Source organism: Gossypium hirsutum, chromosome A04, assembly GCF_007990345.1.
Source record: "Gossypium hirsutum isolate 1008001.06 chromosome A04, Gossypium_hirsutum_v2.1, whole genome shotgun sequence".
Classification (NCBI taxonomy): domain Eukaryota; kingdom Viridiplantae; phylum Streptophyta; class Magnoliopsida; order Malvales; family Malvaceae; genus Gossypium; species Gossypium hirsutum.
The window spans coordinates 16,117,218-16,142,670 of record NC_053427.1 but is presented as its reverse complement, the minus strand read 5'-3'; the positions used below and the strand labels follow the sequence as shown (position 1 = coordinate 16,142,670).

The window sequence follows — 25,453 nt, the reverse complement described above, 5'->3', positions numbered from 1 at the left end:
ATTTATAGTCTAAGGCTTTTTCAGATACTACTGTAGCAAAAAAGTGTCCACGTGGGAACTTTTTTTCGTAATTTTACTGACAATGCGTCCTTCTTGAAGCGTTTTTGACACTATTTGTTTAGAAACATTTTCTCAACATTATTTTATCAGATACTACTGTAGCAAAAGAGCATCTAAGTGAGAGCTTTTTTTTTGTAATTTTGCTGACAGTGCATCCTTCTTGAAGCGTTTTTGACACAGTTTATTCAGAAATATCTTCTCAAAATTATTTTATCAGATACTACTGTAGCAAAAGAGTGTCTATATGGAAGTTTTTTTCTATAATTTTGCTGAAGTGCATCCTTCTTGAAGCTTTTTTGACATTATTTGTTTAGAAACATCTTCTCAAATTTATTTTTTCAGATACTACCATGGCAATATAACGTCCACGTGGGATCTTTTTTTCATAATTAATAGTTAATTTAATTAATAAACCCTAAAAAACTATAAACCTTAATTTAATTGATCTTTTTTAATTTAATAGTTGATTTAATTAATTAACCATCAACTCTAATTAAATTAATTTCTCTTAAAAAACATTAAAACCCTAAACCACTAAAACCCTTATCCTAAAACAATTAAAAATTCTAACCTTCAAAAATCTTAAACCCTAATTTAATTGATTTTTTATTTTCATAGTTAATTTAATTAATTAACCCTAAACTCTAATTAAATTAATTTTTTCCTTAAAAAAATACTAAAACCTTATTCCTAAAACAATCAAAAACCCCAACCCTAAAAAACCCTAAACTCTAATTTAATTAATTTTTTTATTTCCATAGTTAATTTAATTAATTAACCCTCAACTCTAATTAAATTAATTTTCCCCTTAGAAAACACTAAAACCCTAAACCACTAAACCCTAAAATAATCAAAAACCCTAACCCTAAAAAAAAGGGCAAAATGCTTCCCTGAAAGAGCATTTTAGCCACATCAACAAAGCACGTCCTCAAGGAAGCGCTTTGTGCTAATGTGAACAAAACGCTTCCCCGTTTTGCTGATACATACCCTGACTTCGCGCTGACGTGGACACGCTTTCAAGGAAAATGGTCTTTTCCTGTAAATAATGAAAACGTAAGACTATTTCGATAAATAACGAAATAAAAAGGCTTTTTTAGGAAATTGCCCAATTTTTTTGACACGTAGCATATTTATCCTATTAACGCAAGGCAACTCCATTATTGAATTCCTCCTTTAAATAAATATTAAGATTTTACCTATCGAAAAAACAAATGATTTTATGATTTTCAAAAGTCCTAGCTATAATATTCAAAATTTTAAAAATATTATTGCTAATCAATTAGATGATTATAAGAATCCGATTGATTTGTTTGTATCATTATATTCAGCTAATCTATTCTTTTTCTATTGTATATATATTACTTAATTGTTCTGTAAATAGTTAATGTGAAAAAAATATTCATTCTTGAACATCCAATCCCATATGAATAATTAAATTCACTTGAAGTAACCCTAGCGTATCTTAATTGAGTTATACATCTATGGTTGGGCTTAAGACCACATTTTCCGTACATGCTAGACTTTTCATATGCCTGACAATCCTAAAGAATCCCAAATTTCAAGTTCTAAGCTCAAAACTAACGTATGTAAACATCTGAACTTACAACACACCTCATGGGATGAGACAATTTTTTGGGTTGAAGTCAGTATAGCCAACATCAACAAGACATAGCCCATCAGGGGGGGCGGGGGGTGCCGTGGCACGTCTACAGGTAGCCTCCATCAGTTTTAGCAATACATCTTCTTCTGCTCCCGCAGCTGCTTCCCTTATAGAGGTCGCCACAAGCACACGGACCATCTGTCATATTTGGTTACATACCCTCAGAAAGCAAGTTGGAGAAACGGTAACCACATGATGTAATGCCATTATAAATTTAGAAACAGAAACAATGTGATTTGGTATTATAAAAAGAAATCACAAGCATGCATGGATGCAAACAAGCACACCAGCGTATACCTTGCGTAGGAATCGATTTGCAACCAACTCAACACACATAACCTTCCTTCCTTCCTCAGGAACCTACAAAAAGTTTATTAGTAAATAGTTAACCTTAACTCAATCCCTTCTCTACATGCAAAGTTGTATCTGGAATAATTATTTATCAAGCTAGCAAAAATAGGGATAAGTTGGAATTATATATTTTCTCAACTTCATTCAATCCCTTTTATTTATAAAGTCGTAATGAAATAATTATTTATCAATCTAGCAAATTAAGGAAAAGTTGGAATTAAGTATTCAAAAGTTACACTTTAATTTGTATGATAATACCTAGGAGAAGGTACGCTTCAACATGAGATGAAGTTGTAGCAACACAAAACTGGAGAAAAGCTTATATATCTAATTGCACGTGCAGCCTATACGCAAAATCTTTTAGAAATCTCATGAAAGCAAAATTACAGACATGTCCATTCTCGGGTGAATAGTGAGGAATGAAATAAGTTTGCAACATTGATAACATTCAAGAGATAATTACCGAACAGGGTATTCTTGCTTCTGCAGCTCGAGCATGGTACATGAAGCACTCCGTTGGTGGCCCTCTGAAATTAATAATAATAATAATAACTGTCATTAAACAGTTATATGGCAAATGCAATGATAATAAACAACTGACTCAGATACTTTACGGGGTAAAATAGAAAAAAAATACTGTGTACAACACAAATTACATGATATATATGAAACACAATAAATCTACCAACAGAATTCTTATGAGGTCGGTTTGGGTTGCTAGGGTTTAAACCCAAGCTTTCAAACCTCTTGTCCTCCAAATTTTCAGTTTTCAGTTCTTGCAAAAGTCATATAAGATTCAGATATATTTAATAAATCCAAAAGAACAAGAGTATGACAATATGCACATCATCTCAACTATGAGTTTCTCGATGATGTCAACTTTGTTCGACTCTTACATGTTTCTAGAGGCTTTGGTATCACGTGCAAACATATTGTATGATAATAATTTTCCTTCTAGATGCCGTAGTAATTGATTAACCCGGCATACACTGAAACAGGTTGGCTTGTTTGGTGCTTCAAACTCTTTATTATTGCCGATAATTAAATTCTCAACATTTTCCGAACTACTGCTTTCAACACACTTGTTACTTGGCTCATTACAGTTTCTAGCAAAACTAAAACTCTCAACTTCCTTCACATTCTCACAGCATTGCTTCTCATTTTCTTGATCATTCAAAGGAAATATATACAAATAGCGCCTCCATTTTGCAGAAAAGTTGGGATGGAATACACGCGAAACCTACAATAATTCAACAATAGTTATAAGCATGTAGGAGTAATTACTACAGATAAGCTTTGCAGTTGGCTGTTATCAAGGAGTGTTTTTCCCCTTCGGTAATCACCATTCATTAAAACAACTACTACCTCAGAAACTGACACAACTCTGAGTTTCCCAGGTGCTGCACTGTTGATTTCACCCTCAATATCACAAGGTTTTACATCCTTTCTCCAAGTATCTAACATAAAAACACAAAGTCGAGAAAAATAAGATACAATTGTAGAAATAAAATGTGGGAAAACAATGCATACAACCCCAATAAGTTTAACCAGAACATATTCTATTTCTATCATAAGATATCTTACAAAATAGTTGCTTCATCATTTGCTATGATAACTGAACCTTGACCAAATAAGATAAGGAAATTTCCATAATAAATCAAAATATTCAATTGATAGGAAAGAAATGATGCAGTTTAGGGAGAGAACAACAGCAAATCAATAAAATTAAAGGTGAAAAATGAGTAAGGTAGAAGTTGGTATTCTAACAAAACATAGGGTTATAGAAACCTCAAGTTTATGAAGCCTATTAATTCAAAGAAAATAATAATGTGACTGGAAATCTACTTTACAGCCTTAAAATAACTTATAATCTTAGCCATCAATCCTTATGTTCGATAATTAACAAAATAATTAAAAGCTCCTGTATCATTCTGGCTTGGAAAACTCAACATCGAAAGGAAAACTTTCACCACTTTAGCTCTCTGTAGCTTTTCTTCCGCTATCCCAGTATTTTCACTAGCTGGCTTTCCCAACCATTTCACCAAAAATCTCCTATACTGATCACCCCTTCTAGACATAGCTTCTTTAAAATCTAACACATCTTCAATAACATCTGTTTTAGCCTTAGTAAGTTGTTACATGTCAATTAATTATTATTAGATTAGTTTATTATTATTTTATTAGGAGATTTTATTTATGAGTATTTTATATCTTTAGAAGATCTTTCTTTCAATTAAAAGTATTTTAGAGAGATATTAGGAGTCTTTCTTTATTTAGAGTCTTTATTTTGGTTTTCTTAGCTTATAAGTCTATTATTCAAATAAGTAAATCTGTGTAACTTCTATTTAAGAGGACAATTGATAGCAAAAAAAATGAAGTCAGATTAAACCATTTTTTTACGAATGCCTCAATTGTTCTCTCTAATTTTTTGGAATTCCCTTTGAAGAGTTCCACTTGTTCAGCATAGGTCATTTGTGAGGAAGAGGTAAAAATTAGGGAAAGAGCCCTGACAAGACAAACGGATTGCCTGTGAATCATCCGGTTACAAGATCCATCAATTGGGATCGTAACAATTTGGCATCAGAAACAGAAACAATGGGCAATTTCGTTATGAGAGAGGAGTTGGAGTTGTTTAAAACAGAAATAGAGTCGAAGATTGATTCATGCTGCAGATGAGAGAATTGATGATTTCCAATCAACACTTTGATAAGCGAAAAGGGATTGACAGCAGTTTAGATAAGAGACAGGATTCAGTGTAGTTCCATTATACACAAAGTTGGATTTTCTGACTTTCGGTGGGACAGAAGACCCTCTAATTTGGTTGCACCGATGTGAGAAGTTTTTTGCGAATAAGAAGACAACAAAATTAGACAAAGTGGAGTCTAACTGGTTTTCACTTGACGGGAAAGGCACAATTGTGGTATTATCAAATGGAGCAAGAAGAGTGGTTTTCACTTGACGGGAAAGGCACAATTGTGGTATTATCAAATGGAGCAAGAAGAGCTTAATTTTTCGTGGAAGGCATTCGAAGAATACTGTACTCTACAATTTGGACCACTGCTGCACAAGAATCCTTTGGGGGAATTAGCAAAGTTGATTCAAACAGGATCGGTGGAAGACTATCTTTGCCAATTTCAAGAACTGTTAGCCTGTGTAGATTCCATGAGACTGGATCAACAAATTAATTTATTTGTTGCAGGGCTATCAGATTCAATCTAAATAAACATGGAGATGCTGAAACCTAAAAACTTGGATCATGCTATGAATTTGGTGTGAACTTTTGAGACAAAATATCAACTAACTCAAGCTGCAGACCTGCATAGTTGGGAATTGACAAAAGACGCTAGTACTAGGAAGAAAGATCATCCTTTCATTAAAAAATCGAATCATGTGGAGATGGCAGAACAACGAGACAAAGGTTTTTGTTACAATTGTGATGAACCATACTCGTTCAAACACAAATGTAAAAAATTATTTTGGTTGGAGATAAAAGATCTTGGGGATCATGCACAAAATCAAGAGGAGTTTCAATCTCGAGCTTGCATACAAGCTCTTTTTCCAAGAGGGGAGTAATGTTACATGTTGATTAATTATTATTAGATTAGTTTATAATTATTTTATTAGGAGATTTAATTTATGAGTATTTTATACTTTTAAGAGACTTTCTTCCAATTAAAAGTTTTTTAGAGAGACATTAGGAGTCTTTATTTTCGTTTCATTAGCGTATAAGTCTTTTATTCAAATAAGTAAATCTATGTAACCTCTATTTAAGAGGCCAATTGATAGCAACAAGATGAAGTCAGATTAAACCAATTTTTTACGAGATTTACAATTCTCTCTAACAAGTCTTAAGGTCTAGAATTCCCTTCGACATGTTTCAATTGTTCAACATAGGTCATTTGCAAGGAAAGGGTAAAAATTAGGGAAAGATCCTGGCAAGACAAACAGATTGCCTGTGAATCGTTCAGTTACAAGATTCATTAGTCAGGACCGTCACATAAGTTGCTGCACTTGATCAAATTTTCAAAATACCCATCAGAACCCTTAAAGAATACAAGATATAAATATTGAAAACTGGGCTAGTATACAAATCTTAAGGCAACTAGATCATAAGCATTAGAGCTTATGTTCTTTAAAACCTTAGGGATCAAATTTCTTTGACTTCAACTTGTGATAAGTACCTTAAGGAATCCTTTCTCGCCTCAAATGTAGAACTAAGTCTCCCTCCCTCTTCAAACTCTTTAATATGACAAGGTAGATATGTTGTATTAGCAAAACTCTCATTACTTGCTTTCAAGGCACTATCACTATCACCTCTTGAAGAATTTTTCATAATTAGCAAAAGCTTCTCCATCATAACTCATCCTAGTTCCAAGTGGCAAAGGAACTAAATCAAGCACATGTTGAGGTTAGAGTCCATAGTCAGCAACAAAAGGTGTCTCTATAATTGTTTTGTTCGTCGAGTTCTTGTATGAAATTGTTGCTTGAGGACCAAATAATAATGCTTCACATGATTCTCAACAATAAATCTAGCCATATATGCTAAACTCTGATTAACAACTTCTTTTTTCCTATCTGTTTGTGGATGAAAAATGCTGGAAAATATAAATTGGTCCCAATTTTCGTCCACAAAATCCATATTCAAATGATTCCAAGGCACATCTGGCATAGGTAGCAGAATGTAGAGCCCTGAATTTTGTGAATTGCCCCTGTCAAATTGACAAAGACACCTCATCACAAAAATGTCTACATCTTTATGCCACAGGGCTAGAACTTAAGTCTAGCAAACCGCACGACTTTAGGCGATTCTTTACTTCAAATCTATCTAAGTCAGCCTAAAACTTGAAAAGTGAGAATTCTCTCGAAAATTCTCTAAGGCACCAAAAAATATAGCAGAAGCAACTTCAAACAAAAGGGCAATGAGAGAACTGAAAAGCCATAGGAAAAGATGATCACAAATGAAGGGGAGGTCTTTATTTAAGGTTGAGCTCTCCCAAAACCAACGGTACAAATTTAGTTACATCGACCGTCAAGATTAGAGCCTATCTACAATTGAGAATCCTAAAATATTTAAACTCTACAATCTTATCCCTTTAGGATTTATACTATTTACCCTGATAACTCTAGTTTTACTAAAGTGTTTCACTAGACCACTAAGGCTTCAAGCAGATGGGCTTCTCCATTAGTTTCATGAATCAGGCCAGTTCAAACAGGACAAATGAACCTCATTTAAGAAGTTGACCTCTATGGGGTGTTTTGTGTGTGATGGTTAAGGGCTTTGATCAGTGGCCCATGACACTTACATATTCTTGGCCAAAAATATCGTTCAACCACTAGCTCCATGGTCTTACCTTCCCAAAGTTCCCTTACAAGCAATTTCCATAAAGCTCCCTCATAATATATTCACACAAAGAAAAATCTAGAATGCACAAATAATTTCATTTAAACACACACCCATCATGTAATAGTTAATGCAATTGTTTCTATCTAGTTGACCCTTCCAATTAAAAAAGTAATAGGGCTGAAATGTGGTTTAGTTTTGGTCCATTTAGTATTGAATCCTCAATTCTTCGAAGCCCATCACTTCAACTTTCATTGCTATTAAATAAAAATGATGATCACCTATTAAGTGCATCTGCCACAACACTCACATGTCTTATGTTTCATTGAGAAATTAAACTCATGAAGGTAGGAACTCCACTTCTCATGACATGCCTTAAGCCTTTTTTTTTCTTTCTAAACTCATATTCCAATGCTTGATGATTTAGAAAAACCACAAACTATCAATAATCTCAATAATGCTCCCAATGCTGAACAACTCTTACCAAAGCATAAAGCTCTAGATCATAAGTGGAATAATTCCATTTAGCATCAAATAACTTCTCAGCAATGAATTCCACAGGTTTTCCTTCTTGGCTGAGAACAACCCCAATTCCTACTTACGATGCATCACATTTGATAACAAATAACTTGTCAAAATCTACAAGTGCAAGAACATGTGCTTTCATCATCAAAATTTTAACCATTTCAAACGCCTATTAGGTTGATTTTGGCCATTCAAAGTTATTCATCTTCAAATACTATTAATAAGACTTCTACCAACATTGAAATTATTAATGCACCTCCTATAAAAAAGAAGCCAAACCATCTTTAAAATTTTGCAACCTAGGCCATTCTCTAATGGCATGATCCCTATCCAAATCTGGTCTTATATCATTTGCAAAGACAACAAACCTCCAAAACACTTCTTCACACAAGTTGCATTCCTTGAAATTCATAATTCTTTTTTCAACACTTCCAAAGCTTGTCGCATGTGAGATAAGTCTTCTTCCTTACTTTTATTCTAAACCAATTCATCATCAAAGTAAAAAGCAATAGAAGAATTTAGAAGGGGCTTAGATACCTCATTCATGACTTGCATAAATCTGCTTGATGCATTAGAAAGGCTAAAACACATTACTAACCACTCATAAAGACCATCTGGAGGCTTGAATGTTGTTCCATTCATCTCTACCTAATTTGGTAATACCCGCTCTTCAAATCAATCTTTGCAAACATCATCGAACCAGCCAATTGACCAAAAATATCATTTAACCAAGGAATGGTAAATCTATTTTTGAGAGTGATTTCATTAACTGCATAGTTATCAAGAAACATCCTCCAATAACCATCCTTTATTGGATCAAGTAAAATTCGACATGCATATGGGCTCAAACTTTCACAAACCAAAACCCTTAACCAATAACTCTACTTGACTTTGTATTTCAACACCGTGTTGGTGGCATTTGTTAAGCTAGCAAAATTTGTCAAGAAGCACCAAGTACCAAATCGATAGCATGTTGAATACTTCTCATGGGTGGCAAGCCTTAGGGCACATCACCACTAACTAAGACAAGTTCACTCAAAAAATGTTGAATTTTTCAAGCTTGTTTGGGTGCTTCTTCAATTTGGTAACTAGTCACAACTTTACTCACCAAGGCACACACTAAATTTGATCATCCAAGCTCAAATTGTTCAGCAAGTAAAAACCCACTAATTTTACTAATTTTTGAAGCATTAGAAGCTAATTTTGCATCTTTAAACGGATCAAATGTGCACTTTTTACCATCCCTATAAAAGGACTAAGTATTTGGCTTAGCATGATACAACCAAGGCCTCTCCACAAGAATGAGAACCATATTCATAGGAACATCACAAAGCTTCTTTATCTATATTATTTCTCATGACAAACTTAGCTAAGCATCTAGATGTGACAAATATTTTGTGACCTTTGGCAATAAATTTTGTAGGGATAAATATGTTTTTCTAAGGGCAACTTCAACTTATATATCGCACCATTCGAAATGACATTCTCCATGCTACCTCCATCAATAGCCAAATCACAAACCTTTCCACCATAATGTACTTTAGTTTGAAAAAAGCTATGTCACCTCCAATCCTCCTCTATACCTTTTGATGTTGTTTTCGATACTCTAGAAACAATCAAAGACTCTTCTAGAACTAGAGACACATCAATTTTAGGAGAGACGTGCCTGAGACAAGTCTAGGGGAGTTTAATAGCAAGCCAATGGTATTCAATGGTGAGAAATTAGTAAGGTAAATACTAGCTTAGATTTAGGAGTAGAATTAGGACGAGGATTAGAAGCTCTCAAAGAATTTCTAAGATGTGATGTAGTTCTTGAGGAAGTTTAGAGAACCCCTTAATAGAAGAGGTAAAAAAACAAGATAATGTTGAATAATGTCTAGAGGAGTGTGTGTATTAGAGACCACCCAGTTCCACTATAGATGAGAAAAAGAATGAAAACCAAGAAGGTTTAGTGAAGCAAAATGAAAAATGAATCATGTGGGGGGCACATAGTTTCAACGCTGATACAGTATTCTTCACCACCATTTCCCAAAATATGAAAAAGAAGTTTCAATATAGGAATTTAGAGAATTCTTAGTGATATTCAAGAATTGCATATCAACTTGTCTTTTCTTAAGACTTTGGAGAATATGCCTAACACAAGAGCTTTTACAATATTTTATTATTTCAGTTTTATTTCATAATATTTATTTTAAGTACTAGATATATGATAGACAACTAGTGTTATTAGTTACATTTAGGATTTAAAGCTAAGGCTAGTAATAAAACTTTATTTGCAAGAAAGCCCAATAACTTCACTTGAAAGAAAGAAAGCCTATATAAATAAGTTGTAATCTTTACGACCATTATTATTCTTCTTATTATTTTCCTTGAATTAATAGAAAAACTAGAGCTTATCCTTAAGTTTTCTAGAATTCCATCTTCCCTATTCGTTTGTTGAGCCCTAATTCTTTAATTGTTGCTGTTTTCTCCCCTAAGGCCTAAACCACATCAATGCCTCAATATGCAAAGTCCATAAAAGAGATTATCTCTGAGAAGAAAAAAACATTCAAGGGGAGGAAAAAACTCAAGTTTGGTTAGAGATCCTGAAAGTAGACATCTTTGCTATTTACAGAAGATTGAGTTTAGTGTTGGTACATGGTTGCAGGCAATTGATTGTTGAGTCAAATTCATTATTGGCATTCCAAAAGATTTTACAACCACTTCATAACAATGATCCTCTTTATCAACTAATCTAACTAAACTATGGTGACTAGCCTTGTCAACATTGTATTTATTTAGAGGCAAATACATGCGCAGATTTTCTAACTTTTTCAAGTCATAATGTTGATGATGAGGTTACTAACTTGAATGGCCCACTGTTGATATCATAAAACTTCTAAAAGATGATTTTGTTAGGTATGACACTAGAGCATGTCTTGCTAAAGTGAGTATCCTTTGCTTATATATACCAAAAAGATAAGTCATGTATAACATGCATCTAGGAGGGGTATAAAGAGCGAGAATCTGAGACAAAAAATGTTCTAACATACAAAAAGAACAAACTTGCCGAATAGCAGACACTCCTTTGTCAGTTCGGCCAGCAACCACAGCACAACCTTCGAGTGGTTTAGATTTTTCTTTCAAAAGTCGTGCTTTCTTGTCATCAACAAATCTCCCAAGAGATTTTTCAACTATTCTGTAGAGTGCATTCAAGCAAGGGTTAGAATACAAGTCAGTTCACAGGAAAATTAAATAAATAAACTTACTCCTGTACAGTGTTCAAACCAGGCTGCTTCTGCCATCCATCAAAGGCATATCCACTGTATGAAAGAATTATCTTGAATGTTACCCTTTCCCATCTACCAAACCTTTCTTCCTTCTCATCACAAAGCTCTAATGTTTTATAATCATCATCAACAACATCAATATATGTCTGGCATGAAAAACCTTTGTTGAATAAATACAAGTAACACGCCCCAAATTTATTGAATAATGAGTTAATTCAATAGGAAAGAAACATACGGATACCTGAGGGCTATTGTCAGTGCCAAACACGGTGGATAAGGTTAAGCGGGCGTTGACCACATTGGAAAAGAAATGCAGAACATCCTGCCAAGGTCGCTCATACATGAATTTATAGCTCTCCCTGGCAGTCCACCTCGCGGAATTGCAAGAATCAGTATGGTTATAGTAAAAATAAATCTTGTCTTTCGTTTGGTTTTCCATGGATGACAGTGATACCAAGTCTCTGAATCTCCCCAGCCTTTTCTCTTTGCTAATAAAAGTTGCCACCGATTTTACGGTAAAGGATGTCACCATGTACCCTCTGTCTCCCTCCGATATCGCAGCCCTATTTCACTACCCGATCCAACAAAATTTTGATTAATAGGGTTTGGATATGATTACCTTTAAAATATTTAAAAAAAACATTGATCTTATAATTTTATCTATTTTTTTTTAAATTCTATCAATATGCCAATATTTTAGTTTAAATTTTTAAATACAATATTTGTTAGATAAAAATTAAAATTAAGATTTTTTTAATTTTTTAATTTTCAAATATAATATTATTTTAAATAGATAATTCTATTTATAAAATAAAGATTTGATCATTTGAAACTAATTAATAAAATTAAAATTTATTTTTTGATAAATTAAATTATGTAAAAATTGTCTTGAAATCAATATTGTATGAATTCAAATCAAAGTTGGTAGGTTGAATTCAAACTCTTAAAAAAAGCAGGCTAAATTGGAACAAAAAGCAAAGAGGAGAGCTTGATTGAAAGATTGAAGATTTAAGGATGACTGGATAAAGATTAAAAGGTTGAAGATTTCTTTTAAAAAGTGGTTGAATAAAGATTAAAGGATTTTTTATATTGTTACAACTCTGTAATTAGCTTAAATTTAGGCTCTAGTTTAAATTTTATTTTTAAATTTTATTTTTAAATTTTAAATTATTTAATAATAATATTCAGAATTATTTAATTGATAATATTTAAGATTATTTAATGATAATATTTAGGAAAAATCTAACTAAATTTCAGCACTAAAAGTGTGTATAAATACCTAGTGGCTACATCAAGTTAAACACACATTTGCCTAGACATTTAATAAATTTTTTTCTCCCCTTTCCTGTGCCATCTTCATCCTTGCTACTTTCATTTTTTTTACTTTCAAACCTTTTTGTTTAATTACCTTCTAAGGCCCTTTCCCTTTCCACTTTTCGTAATTCTATTTAAACAATTTATTATGATTCTTTTCATGATTAACTAAACCTTTTTTAGCTTTAGCTCAGAAATTATTCTAACAAAACAATCGTGAGATTCAAACCTGCTCAAAAAACCTTTCAACGCAGTATTTTTTATCTCTCCGATATATGGGATAATACAAATTTGTCTCTTAAAGTTGATTCAGCTTCGATTCAAAAAATACATGTTGGGTTGGAGTTGTTTGGCGTATAGTTGAGAAGATGAATTGGTTGTGATGTGTTCGAATTTCCATGAACAATTTGGCATGTCTAAGTGGGAAAAGTCAGTTGGATTCCGTCAAGGGATATAGAGATCAGATTTAAACTGTAATATCCTGATTTTGGGCCTAGTCGGAATAGTGGTTTCGTGACCACAATATCCGAGATAGAAATAATTATTTTATGATTATTTTGAGGTCTATGATATGATTGCATGATTGTGTGAAAATTCCGTGAAGAAATTTTATGCATAAAGTGCTTAAATTGAAATTAGGGACTAAATCGAATAATTTGTAAAACTTGCATTCTAGAAGTTTCTAGTATGAAATTGTTTTGAAATATTAATTAGGAGGTCTTAAATAGAATTTTACCAATTTCTAAGTCTATGGAAAAAAAATTGGACATGGATGGAATTTTTGGAAAGTTTAGTAGTAAGGGCATTTTAGTCATTTAGGGGTAAAATGAATTAAAATACAAAATTAAAAGCCAATTTTGCTCATCTTCAACCCCATGGTCGAATATAGCAAGGAGAAACCATGGCTAGGGTTTTTCAAGATTCCAAGCTCGATTGTAAGTCCGTTCTAGCCTCGTTTTTAATGATTTTTACGTTTTTGGAGCCCGGTAGCTCAATTAAGCTTATGCTAGCAATAATTCAACCTAGGGTTCATATTTGGAAAAATACCCATAGGTGAAATTTGTGTATTTTGGTGTTTTATGATAGAATATAAGGTTTTAAATTATGTTAGACAACTTGTACTACTCGGTTTTAAGCGAAAACGAGCAAAAGGGCTTAATCGATAAAAATACCTAATAGTCATAAGTACATGTTAGAGTGAGAATTTGATGTTTCCATAGAAGGGAAAAATGATCAGCATGTCATAAAACATAAGAAAATAGGCCGAAGTTTAATTTACGAGCTTTGGGGAAAAAGTGTAAATATGCGAAAGTTTAGGGGCAAAACTGTAATTTTGCCAAAATATGATTTTGGTTCAATTTGTATAATGTGAGTCCTAATTAGACTATAGTTTAAATGATAGAGCAAGGAAAAACTAAAATTCATGCTAAAATAGGGAAAATACCAAGTTGTGGACGAAATGGTAAAAGTAGCCATTTTCGCATACGAGGTAAGTTCATGTGTAAATGTAGTAACATAATTGTCATTTTAAGCAATTTAATGTTGTTTATATGATATGATGCTGATTATTATCATGAAATATTATGCTTTGTGGTTATTGTTGAATAATATGTAATTATGTGAATTACTTGATGAGTATGAACTATCACCGAAGTATCAATTTCGATATTCCGTGGGAGATGGCAAAGATGTGTGATTGAGGAAAACGCCCGTTTGAACCTTAGGAATAGATTAGGATACAAGTGACATGTCACTAGGATGGTTGAGCACCCGAACTCGTTGAGTTGAGTCCGAGTTCACTTATGGATGCGAATGTCCGAACTCGTTGAGTTGAGTCCGAGTTCGAGAGATGTAACTAGGCATCCGAGCTCGTTGAGTTGAGTCCGAGTTCACTTATGGATGCGAACGCCTGAGCTCGTTGAGTTGAGTCCGACTTCACTTATGGGCGGGTTACATGGTAGCTTGGCTACATATGTGGCACTTATGTGCAAACTTTCCATGTATCCGAATTATATTCCGATGTGTTCAACGGGTAAAATTCTACTCAAATGGAAGAATACTCGAGATGAAAGGGACGTATTGGTAAGTGTTGTGAAATGAATACTTTGAACAGGTATGTACTTAACCCTCGGGTTGAAAACTCGATATAACAACAATATGGTAAGATGATAAATGAAAATGTGATATGAATGTCTCGGTGATGATTATGCAAATGATGTTTTATGTTTGCTTATATAGTTGTGTTACTTGCTATTTGCATGTGAACTTACTAAGCATTTATGCTTACTCCCTCCTTTTCATTCCTGTAGTGTTGACAAGCCAGCTCGGAAATCGGGAACGATCGGAGGCATGCTCACACTATCCGTATACCATCTTGGCATAATGGCTTGTATATTTTGAGTATGGCATGTATAGCATTATAATCATTTTGTGTATATGGTCTTATGATATGGTTATTGAGTGGTAAGGAAATGATTGGTAATGATTAGCCATTGGAATGGCTAATCATGATCATATTTGGTGTTATGTATGCTAAATTGCTAGCTAATCCATGTAAACCATGAAATAGGTAAAATTTACCATAAAATAGATTCAGACAGCAGCAGTGACGTGAGTTTGAAAAATCACTAAAAATAGTAGAGATACAATTATATGATGAATAATATATGGAATTGAAGAATTATGAGTCTATTTTCATATGGATGGAACAAAACAGGTATATGAGTTATATTTTATGAGATGTTTAAATTTTTGTGAAACAGGGCTAGAGCAATTTCTGGATCCCCTATTTTGACTTTGGAAATTCACCATAAATTGTTCAAAGATAATTAGAAGTCATAATTTATATGTACAGATTCCTTATTGAGTCTAGTTTTATTAGAAGCAAATGGTATAGTCATTGAAACTCTGTACAGGGAGATATTTGATTCGTAATACACAGAGGTCAGAGCAGTCAAACTCTGAAACAGGGGAGACTTTAACTAATAAACTGTACTAATTGGCTAGACCAAAAATTCTATAAAAAAATTAGTAAATAGATAAATGAGTATATTTTCAGGGAAAATTGACGGAATTGGATTTCGAGTTTCATAACTCGAGATATGAATTTTTAAGCGACTGTGACGCAGATTGCTCGTTTAACTGGAAATTTTAAAAATAAATTGTTTGAGCTGTTTAAGTAATGAATTAAGCCTGTTAACACCTCGTGTTCGACTCCGGCGACGGTCTCGAGTACGGGGCGTTACATAAACAACATAAGAGGTTGAGGCCGTTGATTAAAGTCGGGCTTACAGATCGTAAGGTTGTTAAAATCTTAAATTGTGAACACGTGTATCGTACTTAGAAATTCAGCAAGATTCAATTGGCAGGCTGTACCAAGATTGACTACATAAGGAAAAGTTGGCAATCGAGACGTTATTAGTTGCTATAACTAGCTTATTTCTTGGAAGGGAAAATCTATTTCAAGGATCAATCCAAGATTAGAGTACACCGAGGCTAAGGCTATGTAATAGTCTAGTTTAGACCCTAGTCGAAATAGTGGTTTCGGGAATTAGCATGTGTGAAAGTTTCTTATGAAAATCCGATCATTTGTGTGCTTAATTTTGAAAAGGACCTAATTGCATAAAATGTAAAAGTGGCATTCTATTTGTTAAAGTGCCTATTTGATATGTCTTTGTAAATGGACGGTCCTTATGTTGCAATTGGACCATTAACATGATTAATGGACATTAATGACCTTAATATATGTGATTTTATAATGTTTAATAATAAGGTTAAATTGGTAAAATGTTTATTAATGTTATATTAAATAAAAACAAAGGTTAAAATTCATTTAGTTCATCCATCTTCCACCGAAAATAGTAAGAAAAGATAAGGTTTAAGTGTTTGAAGTATTCGGCCATGGTCCAAGCTTGATTCAAGGTTCATTTTTGTTCAGTTTTTGATAATTTCTACGTTTTTGTGATCGTTGCTTTGTGTTTTACTAAGCCCATGTCTCAATTTCTGATTTTGTTGATGATTTTGAATTATACCATTGATGAAACTATGAGTTTATTGAAGTTTGATGATAGTATATGGAAGCTTGATGTTGGGTTAACATGTTTTGTCTTTGAATTTTTTGATAAATTTGAGTAATTTGGGCTAAATTGTGAAAATGAAATTTTGAGGGACTAAAATGTGAAATAAAAGAAATATGTGGACTTGTATGAACACTATGAAAATTCGGCTAGGCATGTGTGCAAAGAAATTTTGTGTATTTTGTGATATTTGTAGGGACTAAATTGTCAAAATGTGAAAATGTAAGGGCTAATTTGTAAAATGCCCTAAATGTGTGTTTGTGGATTAATTTGAATGATTTGGTGAATAAAAGAGTTAAATTTGAATTTATATAGATCAAGAGCTAAAGAAAACGGAATTAGATTAGGGAAAGTCGAAAGTCATTGAGTAGGCGATTTCGTCTATCCAAATCCGTACGAGGTAAGTCTATATACAAATAAATGTATTTGAAATGGTTTATTTATGTTTCTATGCTATTGAATAATGATGAATGGTTTTATGCCTTGAATATGAGACATCCGAGAAAGTATAGACAAAGTTCCGACGTTCGAAAAGTCCTGTACGAACCTTAGGAATAGTTAGGATACATATGTCATGACATAGGATCTGATATGTGTTATCGTGTAAGACCACGTCTGGGATGTTAGCATCGACTTATGATTTAAGTGTAAGACCATGTCTGAGACGTTGACATCGTATTTGATTTCGTGTAAGACCCTATTTAGGACAATGGCATCGATATTTGATTACATGTAAAACCACGTTTGGGACGTTGGCATTGTACTAGCTTTCTAAGCTATCCGCGTATCCGTATGATTCCGAACAGTTCAACGAGCATTCTGAGAAAATAGATGACTAAATTAATTTGTATTCGACTTAGGTACGTTAGAATTGTATTACTATGTTTGAGAATGAAAGGTAAATATATGTACCTTGATGGATATATGATATGAGGTGCTATGAGAATGAGTTATGATATGTATATGTGAATCATGTTCAAATGAAATATAAGAGATATATGGCTAAGTGAATTTATTTTGCCTTAAATTATATTAGTGAATTGATCTAAATTGATGTTATTTGTTAAGTTTATTTGTAATATGGCTTACTAAGCTTTTGAAAGCTTACTTTGTGTGTGTTTGCATTGTTTTATAGATATCGTAGCTACTGGGAGCTCAGGGATCATCGAGGATCATCACCACACTATCGAACTCTATTTTGGTACCTTTTGAAAATGTATATATTATAGTATGACATGTATAGGCTAGAGGATTTTGGTTATGTTTTGTGATGTGTATATCTAGCCATGTGATATGGCTTGGTTATGGATGAGATTATGAATGAATTTGGTATATACTTGTGTTCATAAATGGTATGTTTTGATGTGCTTCAATGGCCTAGTGAAATGGTCAATTTGGTAAGGTTTTGGTGAATTGGAGTTATGAAACATATGATCTAATATGAATTTGGCTTATGATTTGATATGATTGAGTACATATTATAAGCTTGAATTTGGTTGATAATAATATGGCATGAATGATGTAAGTTTTGGTATTGAAATTGGTTGAAATTATAGTGCAAATGTACTTGGTTTGATGCTTGTAGGTTTGACCCAAATTGGATGGCAAATTGGCTTTTCAAATAGCCTATTTTTGTCCACACGGGCAGAGACACGGGCGTGTGTCTCAACTGTGTACGACACATGGTCACGTTGCACGGCCGTGTGTCCCTTGGGATACCCCACAATTTTAAATCAGTCTTGACCATGGTTAAGGCACATGGGCATGTGGCTAGCCGTGTGACCGAAGTCAGCCTCGACCATGGCCAAGGCACACGGGTATGTCTTGTGGTCATGTGATTAAGTCAGTATGTATGCCCTGTTTTGACATGACCTAGACACACGAGAGTGTCTAATGCCATGTGAGGCACACGACCTGTTCACATGGGCGTGTGACCTGTGTAACTTTGAAAAAAATCATTTAATTTTCAAAAAAAATTATATGAGCTCGGTTTGGTCTCGACCCCTTTCTAATGCATGTTTAAGGTCTCGATTACCTATATAAGGGACTCTATTGTGATATATGACTATGATTATGGATGACATTTATGAATTGTTCGTAAAATATTCCAATTCATCCAGTAACGCCTTTAACCCTAGTCCGTCGACGGATACAGGTTAGGGGTGTTACAAACTAAGCTTAAAAAATACTTTAGTTATCAATTTATTTTATTTTTTTAAATTTATTTGTGCATTTTGAATATGTTTTTATATTGTTTTTCATATTTCTTTATTTTATTATTTTAATCAATTTAAACCCACCATTTTTATTTTGCAGCATTTTTACGCACAGGCCGTGGGCACGACTATGACCGCGACAGCTATTCTGGTCATGAAAAAGGCAAATTTAGATAGACAGTCCCTGTGGATTCTACGCTACTGCTCTATACTACTAATTATTGTTATTTTGTCATAAGAATTTATATTTGGTGGTTTCGACGCCTATCAAATTTTAGCGTCGTTGCCGCGGATTGGTGAAAATTTCTAATTTTTTTTTATGACCAGGTTAGAATTGGGAACTCTAGCATTTAACTGAAAATAGAAAAGTTAGCTCGAACACTTCGAAGAGAAGCTATTCAACACGGTAAACAACCACAACCCGACTCTGAAGAAGGATCTTACACCGAAGATATTTACTCATCTGAAGAATCAGACAACATGACAGATCAAACTATATACCAACTTGCAGCTGCATTTGTAACACCCCAAACTCGGCCCAGACGTTATGGCTGAATCTGGTGTGTCACATTGAAGTGACTTAGCAAAAACCTTGTTTCATTGAAAACCCTTCCTTAAAAAGTTACATCTCAACTGATTAGTAAAATCTCTTTTCTGATTGCGAAGCTTTGTTTAAAACACTCGATTAAAGAAAACTTATCCTTTAAAAATTTAGTTGTAGAAACGTAGTATTAAAAGAAAACTATGGTTTAGAAAATCCATGTTCCACTTCTTATAATTACAATGCACGAAATTAAAAGATCCAAACAATAACAAAAGGGGGAGGCCTTATTACAATCCATACTAAATGAAAATTACTTAATAAACGAGTAACTTAAATACTTTTAAAATGAATCCAAATTGTCTTGCTAGCTGGCCACCAGAGTCCCTCCAGACATCGAACCTCCTACTGAGCATCACCTGAGAATAATAAAAGAGGGGGTGAGTTTTCGCAAACTAAGTATGTACAACCCTCGACAAGTAACAAGCAAACATCATTGACCATACAACATACATGCAATGCAATACAGTGCAACCTACCCCAATAATCCATCCGCTATACACCAACTCCGTCCCCCTGTACACACCATGTGGGGATATAAATATCGACCCATCCATCCGATACACTCCAATGGTAGCCCGGTTGTGGAACTACCTTCATTGCAGTAAGCTGCCAATCACATGTTGGCTTTAAAAGCCATCGGTGGATCCACGGTTGTCAAGCAGCCATGTGGCCCTCATATACTTCCTCCGTTCCATAATTCCCAACCCATATGCATCCTAAACAGAATATCATATGGATGCAGCAGATATACATGTAGAAATCATAAATCTTACACTCACGCATAGGGGTATTTTAGTCATTTTCGCCCTTAAGGGCATTTCGGTAGTTTTCCTTTATTACGAGTTTTTACTTACCTTGGCCCGTTAACAAATCCCGTGAGCTAAGATGAACGAATACTATGATCAGGTAGGATTCCAGAGAAGAGGAGATGGGTCATTAAGACCGCTTAAGTACCAAGCTCTCCTTAGATCCAATCCTAGACATGCATATACCCGTTGCCACACCTTAACCCTATGACTTGTCCATGGTTATTAATAAATTAATTAAGTTTTATGTAGTCATCATATACTAGGCCTACAATCTCTTACAAAGCCCAGACAAATCCCTCATACCTATGTATATGGCCCACTAGACCCAATATCTTTCATATGGCCCAATAGGCCCATTCACATTTATGTGGCCCATTAGGCCCAAATCACATTCATATGGCCACTAGGCTAAAACCACATTTACAGTCATGCTCACATACAATTTTCCATCACATAGCATCAATTATCAATTTTTGCTTATTATAGGCCCAACAACCCATCGGGCACATTTAGCCCATTCCGGCCCGTTTGGCCAATTCACAACCCAAGTCCATGGAATTACCCATGGGCTTCAGGCAACCTACCAGTTTCCCCCTTACTAGTGTTCGCGCATTCGCAAGACACCACAGCCAAACTTTCAGCTTTTCGGCATTTCGGCTTTTTGAGATTTGCCGATCTACTTGTGTGTGCAGTGTATGTACACATCTAGTAATAAAACGTGCTGCGATTTCCTTAGCCCCGAACCTACAATTGATATCATCCTTCAATTAATCACATGCTTAAAACATATCTCTACCAAAACCGAAACCTCACCTTTCACCCTACCTTGCGCGAAAGTTATAATAGACCATTCTTTAATCATTAACCACGCTCAACCCCTAGATCTGCACTAATCTTAATTATTAAAACCAGAATAACAGGTGACTTGTATCCAACACAAGTCCCCCTTACCTTAACTATGACCATTCGGCCAACTAAGATCAAGAACACTTACCAAGGTTTCTCTCTTGAGGAGCAAATCGACAGAGATCTAAAGACTGAGATTCGATACCTATTCCCACCAAAATCGATTAGAAGAAGTGAGGGATAATAATTGATACTTAGCAAAACAAACCGATTAGAAGAGCGAATACTTACACTAGAATCGACTGAGTGGAAAGGGTAGTGGAGGCACCAAGGGTATTCGGCCAAAGAGGTGTTTGGCCCTTTGAGATTTGTATGGCAACAAAAGACTATTCGGTACCAAGGGAAGAAGAAAGAAGAAGTTGGCTAAACCACAAGTGCAACAAAGAAAATTGTGTAGAAGAAGGATAGAAATCGGCACAAAGAAAAGAAAGAAAAGCAAAGGGTTTTCGACTTTTAGGGAAATGGGGTTTATGGCAACAAGGCAAAGGGAATTTGGTATTAGCCTGGCCACATCCCATTTGGCACCTATTTATAGCCCCTATAGCCGAATTTCTCAAGCCCAAGTTCCCAATTCGGCTCCACCTCATCCTTACTCCTCATCTCCTCGTTTTTCTCCCTGATAACCCATTGATCCTTTCCTCAAATTTCTCCTCTTATCACTCTCTACAGAGTTCACTCCAACGCCACCTCTGTCCACCCTTAAAGCAAAAATAAATCCCTTATTTGAGCAAAGTGGGATTCGAACCCCAGACCTTTGGGACTAGTCACACGCCACTTATCCCCTAGGCTAGCAGGCTCTTTTCTGTCCAATTTTCCCTTCATTTATTCAAAAGCCCACCTACATGCCATCAGGGTTCTCTTAATAATTTTTAATAATTAAACTATAATTTATTTTATCCCTAGGTTTGAACTCAAATCTTGACCAAGACTTACCATCACATAATTAAAACTTAACCGGAAACGCTAAACACAAAAGAAAAAATTTGAGATTTCGGGATTTTCGGGTTTCGGGATTTTTAGGGCGTTACAGCATTAGATAACAACAACCTCTATGCATAACTTATCCGGCGGGTGAAACACCGATCGAGTTAAAGTTAGGATTAATACATTTCTTATCTACTTTTCACGGTTTGAAAAATGAGAACCCCCATACTTATCTGAAAGAGTTCCATATGGTTTGTCTAAGTATGAAACCAAAAGGAGTAACTAAGGATTAAATAAAACTACTAGCTTTTCTTTTTTCATTAGCTGACTCTACTAAAGAATGACTATTTTATTTACCTTCGTGATCTGTTAATACTTGGATTGATATATTTCGATTGTTTCTTGACAAGTTCTTCTCAGCAGCTCGAGCAGTCGAATTAAGGAGGAGTATAGTTGGAATTGAACAACAAGGAAGTAGAATCACTCTATGAATATTAGGAGCAATACAAGAAGTTGTGTGCAAGTTGCCCACAACATGGCATATCTAAACAATCGCTTATACAGTATTTCTACGATGGGTTACTCCCAATGGAAATGAAGACGATTAATACCACCAGTGAAGGGGCTCTTGTGAACATGACTCCCTAAAGAGCTAGTGAATTAATTTTGACTATGGCTGCAAATACTCAACAGTATCGACCACCTATGGAACCTACGAGAAGGGTTCATGAGCTAAGTACTCCTTCCATAGTAAATAAGATTGATGAACTTACTAATGTGGTTAAAAATATGCTTGCAGGACAAATGATCCCAACTCGGTTGTGTGAGATTTGTGCTAAATCAATTATCCTACTAACTCGTGCCCGATTTTACTTGAGGACACAACTGCATAAGTTGATTCCGTTGGGAATTTCCCAGGGCCACCTAAAAGGCACTATGATCCATACTCGAACACGTACAATGCAGGGTGGAGGGACCACCCAAATCTAAGTTATGGATCGAACCCTCAATACAATTAACCATATCAACCAAGACCACCTTCGCCTCAACAGTATCAACCTCGAAAGTCATCTCTTAAAACCATAGTAGAGGTTGGTCATTAGCACTGAAAAGTTTCAACAAAAGACTAAAGCTTATCTCTAAGAAATGGATCAACAAATAAGTAAGCTAGCACTCATGGTCAGTCATTTGGAGAACCAAAGGAAACTTCCATTTCAAATCGAGCCAAATCCACGTCAAAACGCAAGTGCTATGACAATGAAAGATGGAACAGTGTTAAAACCAGCGCCTAGCATAAGTCGTGACCATGACGCTAAATAGGAAGAACAAAAAGTTGAACTAGCAGCTCCCACAGAGCCAACACCTCATAAACCATTTGTTGTACCTCCCCTATACCCTAGAATGCTTACCCAAGTTAAAAAATAATGAGAGGAAAAAGAAATCCTTGAGACATTCTGAAAGGTAGAAATTAATATTCCTTTACTTGATGCAATCAAATAGGTTCCACGCTATGCAAAATTTTTGAAAGAACTGTGCATCGACAAAAAGAAACTCCAAGGAAATGAATGGGTAAATGTGGGGGAAAACATTTCTGCAGTGCTACAAAGGAAAATCCCACCTAAGTGTAAGGACCAATCTATGTTTTCTATATCCTGCAAAATAGGTAATATTGGCATAAAAAAAGCCATTTGTGATTTAGGAGCATCTATTAATTTTGTGCCTTTATCTATTTTTAAGATGCTAAACATGAGTCCTTTAAAAGAAACATGGGTGATTATTCAATTGGCAGATAGATCATGCGAATATCAAGAAAGGGTGTTGGAAGATGTCCTTATAAAGGTAAATGAACTAATTTTTCCTGCAAACTTCTACATCATTGATATAGAGGACGACCACTCAAAAAATGCTTCTGATATTCTACTCAGGAGACCATTCCTAAGTACCACACGTACAAAGGTTGATGTTCGAAGTGGAATGCTTACTATGGAACTTGACAGTGAAGTGGTAAAATTTAATGTTTATGAGGTAATGGGCCAACCCAATACAATGTTGAATATTTCTAGTGTTGATATTATTAAACCACTAACGAAATTTCATTGTGAATATCATAAAGAGGATAGGTTACAAATTGTGCATTGCGGAAATTTAGACCTTAATACAGTGGATAAACTGGGGGAATTAATGACATTCAAAGAGCTAATTCGTGAAACTATCATTTTCATGGAGGCACCACAGTTTCCCAAAATTCAAGGTAAAAAAAATTGAATTGTCTCCTTTTCAAACTAAATTTTTTCCTTTCATTTTGCAGGTCCCGAAATTGGAACTCAAACTATTACCGAAACATTTAAATATTCCGATAGAGAAAAAGGAAAACCTAAGTAGAGAAACTCGAATGCTTTTTAATCTACCGATGATCAAGGAATCCGAAAAATACTTCAAGGTCAATGGGCAAAGGTTGAAATCTTTCTATGAGAACTTTCAAGTGCACGTAATGGAAGAATTAATTCTTGATGAACCAAATGAATAACACTCAGGTTGTCGAGCTAACGACGTTAATAAAAGTGTTTTATGAGAGGCAACCCACATTTATTTTTAGTTATTTTCATTCATTTAATTTAATTTTGAATTCTAGTTTAGTTTGAGAATTAAATAAAGTATCATTTTAATCGATTTGATCATGTTATTTTCCAGGAACATGGACAAAGACAGTTTTTCTTAGGAGGTCGGAATTAGTTCATGGCATGAGCACGCCTTGTGAAATTTTAGTGCTGCCATTTGTGGAAACATACACTTAGGACCAAACCGACCAGAACTAACCCAAACTGCCCAAACCACCTTCTGCCAAATTAACATAGGGAGGACACTTGACCCTTTTATTGTTTTAAAATTGCATAGTGAAGGCAATGTGGTCTAAGTAGGGGGTTTGTAGGATCATGTCATACTTTCTTCTTGCATGTGTTTTGCTAAGAATAAATTCTTAATTCATTTCTGAAATAAACCTCTAATTCTTATCTTTAGTTTACTTAAACAATTGGGTGAATCATGAATAACTATTCCTTGTTTGACCAATGAATATTTTGTAGAATTGAAAATGTTCCGCCTTAGTTGATATTTCATGAAAATTGTTGGTTTTTTTTAACTTGCCTAATAAAAGTACCCATTTTAAATAAATTTGCTAACAGCTTGGTTAAGAGTGAAGATTCAGAAATGTGACCAAGTTGAGTAACCGAGATGAGGTGTTTGGGTTGTCATCTCATTTCGCATCAAAAGTTTTGGTGACGAGCCTAAGCTTGTAACACTCCACTAACCGAGCTGCCTTGAGAAAGGAGAAATGAATAGATTAGGGACATATGAAATTGAGTAATCGAGATGAGGTGCTTGGGTTGTCATCTCGTTTC

General features: G+C 34.5%; 1 protein-coding gene across 3 annotated transcripts; it reads right to left on the bottom strand.

Moving 5' to 3' along the window:
- Positions 1–303: 303 nt before the first annotated feature.
- Positions 304–11,810, bottom strand: LOC107948450 (tRNA pseudouridine synthase A). Of its 3 annotated transcripts, none has more exons than XM_016882997.2 (9): positions 11,442–11,810; positions 11,186–11,352; positions 10,970–11,115; positions 3,437–3,528; positions 2,968–3,311; positions 2,535–2,598; positions 2,018–2,080; positions 1,672–1,858; positions 304–1,096 (listed from the first exon to the last, which is right to left on the bottom strand). In XM_016882997.2, the coding sequence occupies exons 1-8, from the start codon at positions 11,736–11,738 to the stop codon at positions 1,673–1,675; spliced, it is 1,359 nt and encodes a 452-aa protein (XP_016738486.1). In that variant the 5' UTR covers positions 11,739–11,810; the 3' UTR covers positions 304–1,096; position 1,672. The 3 variants fall into 3 exon arrangements, 2 of the variants coding, with proteins under 2 accessions (XP_016738486.1, XP_016738487.1); XM_016882998.2 differs by having other exon boundaries at positions 11,448–11,809; XR_001697395.2 differs by lacking the exon at positions 304–1,096 and adding an exon at positions 2,330–2,415 and having other exon boundaries at positions 1,740–1,858.
- Between the last annotated feature and the right edge of the window lie 13,643 nt (positions 11,811–25,453).